Here is a 12,966-nt window from a genome sequence, read left to right on the forward strand (position 1 = left end):
AGACCACACACACAAACACACACACACATGAAAAGACACTTTAATTGCCAAATGTCTCATGCGGCACAGATGTATACTAGCATGTTAAATATTTGGTATCATTAACCCGCACCTCCCTCTCCCCACCCCATCCTCCTCCCCTCCCCAATCCCCATCCCCTCCCCATCCCCTTTCCTTTCCCTCTCCCCATACCCTTCCGCACCAACCCCCCCCCCCCCCTGCCCCACTTACCCAATCGACAATAATTCAATAATTATTATCAAAACCAGACATTAATTAATTAGAACGCTATCATTTTCGACTAATTCATTGTGGCCTTAACTAGTTGATGAAGCTAAGGAGGAAGCGACTGAAAAAACGCCACTAACTTGAAAAACTTGCTAATCCTGTAAGTTATCCCCCCAAGCGTTTCTGTTCACGCTGTTCAAATTTTATTCAACACAGCAAATTAAAACACATTGGCGTTTGCCTCCTTGTGTAAAATATAGGACGCGTGTAGCTATAGTGGTAATAGAGAAGTAGTAATAGTGGTGATACCGTTAGTTTTTGCTTGCATGCCTTTGAGGTTAGATTTTTAGAGCAATTTGATGAATTTTTATACCAGCTTTATACCAATAAGATCGCTAGTTTAGATTTAGGGGGTGAAAAATTGAGCTAAGGCAGAAATTTATCAGCCTTTGGCACTTCCTCTTTGCTCACAAAATTTGCTCTTTTAAAATCAACAGCGCCTTAACAAAAGAACTGGGAAACTGTATACATATATCTATTTCTTTTCTTACTCACGTTCAAACATTCAACCATCGATTCCTTATGCCCACTAACAAAAATTAGACCTTCCCCAAATTTGCCAATCGTTGCGAAAAAGTGAACAATTTATCAATTTGTAAACTAAGATCTTTATTTTGGTCAAATTTAATTTCATTATTGTCCTTCACGCCCACACGTGGGGATAATTGGCTGTCGTTTACAAAGAAACGACACTTTTTTTGTCAAAAACGTCAGCAAAAATGTTGCACTTCTTATTAAGTATTGATCAATAAACATATATATCACGCCTTTTGCATGATTTATTCGCGTCTTTTGTTGGTTTAATAGCGCTTGCACAATTTTGACTGATAGATATATTTTGCCTGTAATTTCAATTGCTTCCTGAAAACATTTTCAGTTATTGAAATTCTGTAATTATTTTTTCGCTTTTGTTGGATTGTGTTGTAGTTTTTCAGCCAATTAGAAAAAGGGATAATAAAGCTTACTATTTCTACTATTGTAGCTGAGATGGAAACTTTTCACGTTTAATTACTTTCTTTTTGAGCTGCGTGTTATACTAAGGCCGTGCGTCATTGAAAAGCAACCACATTATCTTCCCCCAACAATTTCCACGAGTTGTTTTCTACTTCCTTCATAATTAGGACACCCGGTGCAATTAAACTACAAAAATTACCCGGGACGATTACAAGAATGAACAAAATTCTGTTGATTTATTGCCCCATTTTTTGCAAGTGCCCTGTTAATTTTAGATTACAAAACACAGCTACCATCTATAAATTGTTCTTTTCTGCATATTGATAAGTTTCTCTTTTTTACGTCCTCAAACGCATAAACCTACTTTCAGGAAACAAAAAGAACAGAGTCGTTAACTTTTCTCATTTTACAAGTTATTCTTAGGGATAATATTCGCTTTGTTTTATTAGTTCCCCCGCAGCAGCTAACTTTTACCTTTGTTTGTTATTTTGCACTCTTTAGACTGATTGCTTTCCTTTTTCGTTTCCCTGGAAATTTGTTTACCATTTTTCAATCAATTTCTTTTAAAAACAAATTCATAAAACTGTTAATTGACCCTTTACCTTTAATGCTACCAAATTCTCAGTTCGTACTTTGTAATTATGCTATCAAAATTTAAATATTTTCCTAAATAGTGTTCAATTGCCTTTTGCATAATTGATCAAATTGCAATTATTTATTTATAATTGTATTGATCGCTGAAACATTTTTGAATTGTTATTGTTGTTTGAACAGTTAACAGTTTAGTTTAGCTCATTCGCTATTACTTTGGGGTCATTTTATCAATCTAAGAACTTCGAAATGGACGCCAGACGAAGCTCAATTCACATGGCAGGCCTGGAGGCAGAAGTATTCCGAGTCGTGTTCCTGGGAGCACCGAAAAGTGGCAAAACAAGTCTGGTGAAGCGGATGTTGCATAACAAGTTCTCGGATGCCTACTCGCCCACACTTGAAGACATCTACAGGCACGAATGCATCACAAAAGGTCTCCGACAATTTTTTTTATTAATAGCTATTAGTTGGGGGGTCTAAGCAGGTGCAACTACTGTGAAAATGGTCCAGCACTGGATCTGAACCAGCATCTCTTACTTGCAAGCCTAGTGTGTTACTCATTTACACAAATTGGTCTTAAGCTCTCGAACTTGGGCATCTCTTATAAGTTCCGTTCTCACGTTCTTTCTTGTTCCTCAAGGCTTCATTTCTCTAGCCAAGTATACGTTGAACAAGTAGAGCTTCTTGTCAAGCTTATCTTATGCATAATTTACATTAGGTTGTTCTCTCTCAGCCTTCTAACAGCTATGGATCAACTGCGGATTCAAAAATTTTATGTGATTAAGATAGAATCACCCATAGAATGACGTAACTTCATAACAAACCATATGCAGGTCTGAAATGTCATTGGAAAATTTACTAACTCCTTAATTGCCTTATCGCTCAATTTATCCTTTCACAGTACGTTAGGAGAGCATTCTGAGTTTTCTCATATGGTGATATTTGCTCAGAAGTGATTTAAAAAAGGGAAATCCGAACTTTTAATAATTCAAATAAACTGAAACGTTCAAGTAACTTAATTAACCTTTACTTAATTTTCCTCAATTTTCTCTTGCGAATTTTTAACTTAGCTTAAAATTACTTCTTCCCGGGCTTTAACTGTTTGGTGACCATACTTTAACTCAATCGATCCAATTGATCCGCCTTCAAATTTTTAGTACATTCCCCTTAGAATTCGTCTGAACAAGGATATGTCGTATACTTTAACTTTGACGTGACCTTTCGTTGAATATCAAAGTGGAAGTCCAAAATCAATTAAAATTATATCTGTCAAAAATAAACTGTGCAATAGGCGAATTGAACTGTGTTAGCGTAAAAATTTGCGCCACATTTTTTCCCCTTTTCGCTGGGGCTATTGTGTCTATTTGTTCTACCATTTACATTCATGCTTCCCTGTAGCTGATTAAATTGCAGAGTTTGAAGAAAAGGAGGAACTGGTCGCCAAAATGTAATTAAGAACTTTCAGCTGGCAAGAAATGTTTTTCCTTCTTTATTTGCACAAAACAGAATTTATTCGTAATATAGGAAATTTTTTGAACAATTTGTTAGTATTTGTTACGACCCCCAACTATATGCTCAACTGGGTTTTGTTGTTTAGCCAATTTTCGCGCAATTTTAGCGCAATTTTCGAGTTGTAAGTGATATCATTCAGAGCTTTTTAATCGTAGAATATCAATTAAAAGAGATTTTTATTGAATTTTGCTTCCTGTCAGGAGTTATCGAGGTTTAAGTTTTTGTGAACATTAAGCTCATTTTCGTTGTTTTGTTCACCTTTTTCGTAATTTTTGCTCAAATTTTGATCAAATTTGTCAAAAATATGATAAATTTGTTGACAATTTGTATTTTGGTTTTACGTTTATTGTTCAAAGAGTTTCTTTGTTGTTTGAATCAACGCTTTTGGCTTTAATTTTTGCATTTGAAAATTCATTTTTTTTCAGTTTATTAAATAAAATAAATAGCATAAAATATGGATTTTAAGCTAATTTTGTCCAACTTTACATGTAGTAAGGATTAAAAAACTGCAAACACAATGTTGGTACACTCATATATGGTCTATTATCACCTCCGATTCCTCTGAAAGTGTTCTGGAAATAATTATTTGCCGGTCTTTGTCCAATTTAAACAAGTATTTTTTAAACTGCATAATTTAATTTTGATTTATCGAGTGTTTTAACAGGTTTTCTATCACGCAGTTGTTTGGAAGATTTACATTTCTTTTAACCGCGCAGCCGTAGCAGAGCTTGTTTTGATCTCTTCGTTGTTTATAAAATTACAAAAGGTGCGGATCAGATCGAGGCGCTGTCCTTTTTAAAATCTGTTTGCAATTTTTTTCTTCCCATTTTCAAACAAATATGTTCTCATTCAGAGGTACAATAAATGAGAGATTCCATTTTTGTTGACATGAGACCCAATGACCAAATATTTTGCTTTCAGTGTAGATTTCTTGCTATTTATGTCTCCGACAAAGCGCTTTCGTAAATGTTTAATGAGATCTTCGCTTCAGCCACAATTTGTTGCTCCATTCTAGTTTTATTACTTTATCTCGATTATCTAAGATCAATTTTGCTAGCTAAAGAGGCAGTAGTGAAAATACTCATTGTTTTCAGATACCTAATGGCTCTTATGCCTGATTATTTATCTTTCAAAAATCTCATTTTCTTAATTGTGTTAATTTTAAGCTAAGTGTCTTTATTGACTGGTAGCATCATAGACAAAAATAAATCTTTTTATAACCTTCATAAAGCATTAGTGAATTTTAGAACAACTTGATCTTTTTTGCTAACTTGTATCTCAGTTCATTTATTGGCTGGTGCCCTATTCTTATAAATAAAGCAAAAATTACAAAAGTTAAAATATCAGCAATTTTTTGCATCACTAACTAACTGTTTTATTACCTGAATACTATGGGTCTAAATAAAAAATTTTGTGTTTTTCGACAATTTGACAATAATTCTGGCTCCTTATTGACCACTTGTTACAAGACCACATCAACTGCAGGCTTTATTGAATATATATATATATATATATATATATATATATATATAATATATATATATATATATATATATATATATATAAATTCAAAAAGCTGGTAAATGGTAATTTTTGTAGTAGTATGTCTTATTCGGAATATTAAATGATCTGAATGGCTTCCAATAGATGTGTACGTAAATAGAGAAAAGAAAAATTATAAGACCATGTGAACTTCAGATTCAAATGTTATCATGTGAAATTACGATCGTTTAAGTTTTAAGTTTTTTGCATTTCTCATTGCTTCGGTTAAATATTTTTTGGCTCAATTCCTTTGCTGGAATAATATTTGTATGCAAGCCGAAATGCGTATCAACCTCAGAGATTACTAAAGTGAAACAAAAGTGTAGGCAAAAGTTCAATTATCAAAAAATTACAAATTTACTATAAAAACTTATTAGTATCAAAGTTATGAAATGAAAAGTTAAAAATTAAAACCGCATACCATATCAACTTGTCATTTTTGAGATTAATATACAAGTTGACCGAAAAAAGATTGATTTGAAGTTAAAGTTAAAAAATTCATTGACATTTTTGAAAGTACAGTGTATTCAAAGTCTAAAGAGGTATTGGCTAAAAAATGAAGCATTATATTGCTTCAATTATACCTCTTTAGATAGCAAATTGATTAATGAGACCTTTGACTAATGAGACTATAACATGAAATTACAAAACGAAGAACAAGTGCAGACAGAACTCAATAATTCCTTAAATGTTTTTGATAACAATTTGTCGAAGACATAAAACCAATGAGAATTTCCCTCAAAATTTTTTGATTTCTTTCTTGGGCGTCGTTTGAAGTTTAAAGGAATTTTTTATCTAATGATCATCTTTATGAACACTGATATCTCAATATTTGACATAAAAAATCAAGAAGCGAAAAGATATTAAAAGCGCAGCGACGCAAAGAAATCCGAATTACTTTTATTTGTAAAATTCAGCAATAAGACGAGAACTTGCGTTTTTGTCATTAGCGTCTATTAATCACTCGTAATTATTCCGAATACCTGCGTAGTACATTAATTGGTTCCAGAAGTTTTTAACAAATAAAATAAATTAAATGCTGCATTTTGTATAAATCTTGATTTTTATTAGCGAATATTGACAGTTTCTACCCTAGGTGTTCTTGTTCAGAAACCTATTAGCAGTTCATTACATTATTGATAACAACGCCTATATTTTTGGAGACCTCACGATTTGTTAGCCTAACATTTGCTCAGCAGTTTTAAGTCTTGTTTGTTTGGTGCAAAAAATGAAAATCATCATACTCGTTATAATTTTTTCTCTGCAATTTTTTGAGGGAACGATTTTGCTTAAACCATTTTTATTCACTCAAAGCCTTCAATCAATAAGGTAAATTTATCTGTGCTCAAGTTGAGGTAATGTTATTGTAGTTTTCTCGTGAACTTTAACCTTGACTAGTGTTTACCATATCTCAATTAGTTTTTCAAACAAGTTTTTTTTGTGTGTGTACCAGGGTTGACCTCATAAATCAAAAGTTTATAAAACTGTGACTTTTTCATAAAATGAAAATTCTGAGCAACAATTTTTTTCCGAATTTCTAAGAAGCGCTAAAACACTACCCAATAATTGAGTGAAAACAAATTGCAAATTTTATTTTTCAATGATCGATTATTTATAGAAAAGCTGTAGCCATAGAACTTATTACAAAAGCAAAACTTTTCGAATAGAAAATGAGATAACAAAATTTTCAGGTAACTTGGAGATCTCCTTTTCTACAGCCAATTGAAATATGAGCTTCAGACGACTTGATGGTTGATATGATTGGTTATAATTTGAGTGCTCTGATTTCAACGTTGTTGCTTTTCATGTCAAAGTTCTACCACTACATTCGTCTTTCAAGATCTTGTTAAGATAATTCAATTTTTGCCAGAATTATCAAGATCTTGCATATCATGTTCGCGGGGCATTCATAACCTTCAGACATCACTAAGCACGCGTAAGAGACTCATCATATTTGCCGATAGTAACAAGGCATTGAAATATTGAAAGATTGTACTCGAGTTTTTCTTTAAATTAATGACCTCTAGTAATTACAAAAATTCACGCATTCTTTTTTACTAAATGTGCAGTGCCGATTTAAGGCAGCTAAAATGGGTGCTGTAAAGCAGTGTTTTTGCAGCGTTTAGGTTCAATTATCAGACCAAAATACAGTCAGTTTTGCTAAGCGTACTAGTTTATTTTATCTAAAAAGTGTCACTTTTGACCTTCAAATTCAATAAACTGTCTTCTTTCTCTGTCCTGGAGTTGAAATTTTGCTCAACCTTTCGTTTATTAGTTTTTGCAGCTTTGTCGATAGGTACAAGCGTTGCATTGTGTTTATTGGTAGACTTAATTTCCAGTTTTATCTTGATTACTTTTTCAAAACAATAACACAGTCGAGGGAGGTACATTTGATAAACAGCAAACAGGCAAAAAGATAGCTAGATAGGTAGATTGCTTCGAGCTAGGTTAATGGTATTGTATATGGATCAATCATTCTGTTGTTGGTTTTTGTTCAAATGTCCCCAAATTGAATTCAATTGAGTTTCATGGTTGTTTTGGATCTAATCTCTTTAAACCCCACCCCGTTCTTCTTTTAGTTTTTACCCCCCCCCGCCCTTTCAGTATCTCTGCTGTCGTATTGCATATGAGTATGTGAAAACTAACACGTGCCCATGGGCATATACTTTACATGCCCAACAAGATGTGGGGAAAAACAGTTTTCATAAAGAACAAAAAATCAAGAAAAAGAAGAACTTTTGAATAAATTATCAAGACTAAATGCTTTTCAAAGCAACGTTTTAAAACTTCACATGTCAATTAAAATTTAACAACACAACTTATGCAGATGAATATTTTTGGAAAAACGAAGAAAAAGACGGAAATTTATGATACTATTTTCCAGGAAAACGTTAAATAAAATATTTTGACCCATAGCCTGCTATTTGATCCTTACAAAGGTTATCCGTACGTGCCATGTACAGCGTATCAGTTTTCAGGCTTTTTGTATCGTAGTTCGTGACTTTTAGAAATCCAAATATGTTGCTGTCTTCTCAATTTATGCCTTGAATTTTGAGTTTAGGTATGGCATTAAAGTTTACTTCTCTTCCGTATCAGAGAATTGATATTGTTATTAACCTTAATAGAGTTGCAAATTTTTGATAGAGCTTCTGATACGAAAAGCTTTAATTGAATTTCTCTGATTAAAAACTTTTATAAACTTCTTTCCCATTAAGTAGCAGTCTTCGATTGTCAGCAAAGCAAAATGTCCTACAAAACCAAAAAAAAAACAAAAGTGAAAAAAAATTTAAAAAAGAAAACATTTCTGTCCGCAAAATAGTGTAGTTAAAATTGTCAAAGAATGGTAACAGAATGCTGATGGAATGCGTCAATTGTTCTCTCAGTACCATCGATCTTGCGCAAAAAACGGCAGACAAAAATAATCGAAAACTGCAAAATTGACAATTTCAGGAGTAGTTTTTTTGAAAGCTAGTGGCGTCAAAGTTAGAGAACACTCAACCATATGTCAACATTCTTGAGAATCTCATACTGTTCAATGTTGAAAAGCATCTAACAATGTTTTCTGTTCCCACGAGCAAGCAAATGCGCCGAAACACAACGGTGTATGAAAAACAACAAAAGGTTCCCAGAAAAACAAACTGTTCAAAAATAAATGGTTGCGTAGTAAACAACATAATCCATGAACTGAGAACACTTAGAGAATTGAGAATGTCACATTAGTTAAACATTTTTTTTTCAATTAAAACCTGTTGCATAGAGAGAACAAAAAAATCCATAATTATTGAAAAATTCAAATTTCAGTTTTTTTAAAAAGTGTTATCAAAGTAGATGATCCAATAGATTGAAATTATACCCACCTAACAGATTCAATTTTTTTTCACTAAAAAGAAGACGAAACATTTTTAAGTAAGATGAGGCGTCAAAAATTACGGGGCGGCAAAGTTTTGGATTAAAAATAGGACGCAGAAGTATTTCTTTACTGATTGAGGTAATTCACACATACTCCAAAAGTGATCGAACTAGTCAACAACACTCTTCAAATAGGATACAGTAAGAATTAACGTATTGACGTTACGCATACACGTCTTGCTGGCAGTTTTAGAAATCACCAAAAAGGCTGTCTGGTTTCTTGCCGAGTGGTCAGATGATTGTATCATAGTGAAGCAGACGACAGGCTCAGGAAAGCAAAAAAGTTTGAAAAAACTCAATTACAAACAGAAGAATATTTGTTCTGACCCCACTTGTGGGGGGAGGAACTATATACTCAAATGGGTTTTTTTCTGACATTTTTGGCCAATCTATATAATCATCGTAGAGGAATGTGAGTGGTATCATTAAAAAGCTCCAGTGTAGAATTCGAAACAAAAAATATTTTTTTGAATTTTGCTTTTTTTCGAGGAGATATCGAGGATTGAAGTTTTGTGTGAACACGGGATATTTGGCATGATTTTGTTCACTTTTAGTGTAACTTTTTTATCAATTTAAGATCTTTTTTTAATTAGAATATTAATTCAAAATTAAATTTCACGCCACAAAATGAATCAATTTTGACTTCCTAATAGACAAAAGGCGGTAAAAAGAATAGTTCTGGTGGTCTCATAGGGAAGTTCACTATCAAAAAGTTAGAGTTCTATTCAAAGACTCTTTTTTTAAAAAAACTTTTTATTCTATTTGTTTTCTAAGAGTCACTTAGAGACTATTCACTTTTCATATCTAGGTTCCGTTAGTGACAAACCTGATTATTTACATTCAAATGAAGCCCAATGAACAAAAAATTCGTCTTCAAGGAATCGCTCGTGCTTTTTTTTGGCTTCGACCCTGAAATTTCGAAATTTTAAATAATTTTTTGCTTTTCTTTTTGAGGTTTTACTAATTTTTTGATGTCTTATGCCATAATCCTGCTGAATAAAAGTGCAATAGGTTCCATATTGAGCATTAAGTGAACCTTCTCTGAATTTTTAGCGGGCAGCTAATGGCTGTTACGACTTTAAAAATGATTTTTCGAGAAACTTAATTAAGATTAACGAATCATATACTTCATTTCGTAAAATGTAAGTCATTCTCAGTAATGTAAGGACCCCCCTTTCTTTCTACTGCAACCAAAATTAATCTTGTTAGCAGTTTTATCTTCTCACTCTTTGTTATATGACTTCAATGCCACAAGATTTCAAAATTTTTTAAAAATTTTTCTGCAAGTTTTGTTATTGTTGGTTCCTCTTGTAACCTTATCACATTATCCTGAGATTGTTGACTCCTATTGGCTTTGAGAAGACAATCAGTGGATCACGGATAAAGTTTCCAGCGAAAAATTTATGGTTTAAATGGCTTCGACACTTTCTTTTCGCACTTGTCTACTGAATTTTTGGTATTGCCTTTATTTTTTGTTGTTTCCATAGTCACAAGACTTATTTTGATGTCTTTTTTGACTACTTGTGAATAACAAATATTTTTGACTTCCAATCGAGACATACGCTCCGTTTGACTTCCTTAGAAAGCTATTGAAATTAATGGCTGTTAAGACTTAAAAAATAATTTTTTGAAATTTTTTTTCTTGAAAATTAATTGATCTTAAACTTATTTTCCTGACCTGTGCAACAGTCTCAATATTTTCCGGACTCCTTTTCATACTTCAATCTTAATTAATTTAGTTAGTGGTTTTATCTTCTAAATATTGGTGTTATGACTTCGATGCATGAGTTTTCAATTTTTTTTTAAATTTGGACAGTTTTTGTTGGTTCCATTTGGAATCCTAAACTACTATCCTAATATTGCTGGTTGCATTCACTCAGAAAGAATTTTCAATAGATCATAAATAAAGTTTTCAGAGAAAAACTTATTGTTTAATTGGCTTCGTCACTTTCTTACCGCTCTTTTCCAATAATTTTTGGACTCTGCCTCTATTTGTTGTTTTTTCATAGTCAGTGACTCATTGTAATGTCTTATTGATTATTTATGGATGACAAACATCTTTGTTGTCTCATCAGGGCTAAACTTAGCTTGTTTATTAGCTTCCGCCTAAAGCTGATGAATTTAATGGCGTTGATACTACGGGTTTTCTAAAAAAAAATTCGTTGTTTTAATTTATTTGTTAATGTTTGTTGATCTGTTGGAGTCAAAATCTCAAAAACAAGAATCCCACTGCTGTGCAAAAATTATTTAAAAGCAGAGAAAGATTTTGCTGAAAAGTTCACTTCTTAATGGCTTCGACACTTTTCTCGCTCAATTTTTTTTATTCTGCAAACTTTGCTCTTTTTTTCTCATTAGTTAGCCGTAAAAAACTCACCGGTCCCATAAGCTTGTAATTGAGGATTGAATGAATGATTTTACTTCTTCATTTTAGAATGATTTTCAATGATTTTTCAATTTTTTTCAGTTTTTGTTGTTCTTTTGTGTTTTTTCTTGTAACTTAGCCTAATTGTAACTAAGCCTAATTGTTGTGATAAACTTATTAAATAGCATTCTCTGCTATTTAATAAGTAGTGTTTCAGTTAATTTGATCGACGAACCAGATTTTACTCTTGGGTAGCCCTTGTCTACGAAGGGATTTTAGTGATCTGGTATATGATAATAAATTGGTATCTAAGACGAACAAACTTGGATTATCGTCTACAGCTCTCATTTGTTATTGTCAGAATTACTAAGCTACGTTTACAGTGGTAAACGGATTCATAGGTGTACGATTAGATTGAGGCAATTATTTTCCAATTGCCCTCCACCCAATTCATATTGAGCAGTTTTATTTGGGATTGCGATGTCCAAATCTTGTGACTTATGCACTATTGTGATAGACGATAGTAAATACTTTGACTGTGACATTTGTGGCGTCAAATCTGTTCACTATGACTGTCTCACCGTAAAGATTGATGGCGACCCCATTTCGTGCGGCATCCATTGGAAATGCAAATCGTGTGCTTCTCTGTCTGTTACTGATATGCTTGCCAATGTCTTGGAAAGGCTGAAGAGACTGGACACACTATGCGCTGATGTGGCAGATTTGAAGTCGGTTGTCAAGAAAACCATTAAACCGCGAAATTTTGCAAACGTTTCTAGAAAAACGAGAACTGGAGGTGGGCCTCCCCAGTTGGTTGATGACAAACGATCGGAAAGTACCTCATCTGAATCGTCGAGTCGAGTCAAGCGATCGCGTACTGATTCTGAAGATTTGCAAGCTAGCAATGCTGCTCATGTGGACCCAGGCACTCAGCCTGAACCATCCGAGTTTCAAGTTGTTATTCCGAAAAAGAAGAAACCTGTTTTTGGCACTAACAGGTCTGGCGGAACTGCTTTTGCACCCCCGAAGCCTCCTCCGCGGCGACATGTATACATTGGTCGACTCAACAAAGAAGTTGATGCTGAACGGATTAGAGCATTCTGCAATGAAAATAATACTCCACTACTGCATATTCGAGAGCTAAGTGGTCAAGAAGCCAAAACTAGATCGTATCACTGCGTTTTTGATTTCCAATACTCAGCCGTCGACTCTCCTGATTTCTGACCAGAAAATGTGATTGTTGATCGGTACCGTCTAAATGAAGAAGCTAGATCCTGGCTGCGATCCTTAAGAATACATTGACTATCTACGACCATCGTGAAAGCTGCCCATGTCTCTGTTAAAAGCTTTCTCACTCTCTCTCTCTAGTTAATTCGCGATCAATCCGTAACAAAACAAGTCAATTACATTCTTCCATTCTTGCGAAGGACTGTCAGGCAATGTTAGTAACTGAAACTTGGATTATTGATAACAGTTCTGATTGCTTTCTATTACAACAATGCTGTCCTCCAAAGTACCTGTACTGTAGTTGTCCCCGTCTGGCTAGACCAGGTGGCGGCATTTGCTTATTTTATCATGAAGACATTGTATGTACTCTGAAGAAAGATGTATTCAACGATGCATGTGAACTTGTTCTTTTTGAACTAGGCCTTAACAACACAAGTATTGCTGCTGTTGGTGTTTACAGAGTGCCTGGGTCTAACATCACTTTGTTTTTGGACACCATTTCTGTGTTCATGGAAGACATTATTGTGTTGTACGAGAAAGTTATTGTCTTGGGAGATATCAACATTCATCTCGGCACTGGC

The 12,966-nt window shown here is 33.7% G+C and overlaps 1 protein-coding gene across 5 annotated transcripts in view; it reads left to right on the top strand.

The window, feature by feature from the left end:
- Nucleotides 1-12,966, top strand: part of LOC142336359 (ras-related protein Rap-2a-like) — a 64,936-nt gene that overhangs the window by 14,718 nt on the left and 37,252 nt on the right. For 4 of the 5 annotated variants that reach the window (XM_075385129.1, XM_075385128.1, XM_075385131.1 and 1 more), the window contains exon 2: nt 1,271-2,266. In XM_075385129.1, the coding sequence (XP_075241244.1) occupies nt 2,083-2,266 (184 nt within the window). In that variant the 5' untranslated portion in view covers nt 1,271-2,082. The remainder of the gene's footprint in view (nt 1-1,270; nt 2,267-12,966) is intronic. The other variant, XM_075385132.1, reaches the window with a different exon arrangement.

Source organism: Convolutriloba macropyga, chromosome 3 (genome assembly GCF_964194025.1).
Source record: "Convolutriloba macropyga chromosome 3, txConMacr16.3, whole genome shotgun sequence".
Classification (NCBI taxonomy): domain Eukaryota; kingdom Metazoa; phylum Xenacoelomorpha; order Acoela; family Convolutidae; genus Convolutriloba; species Convolutriloba macropyga.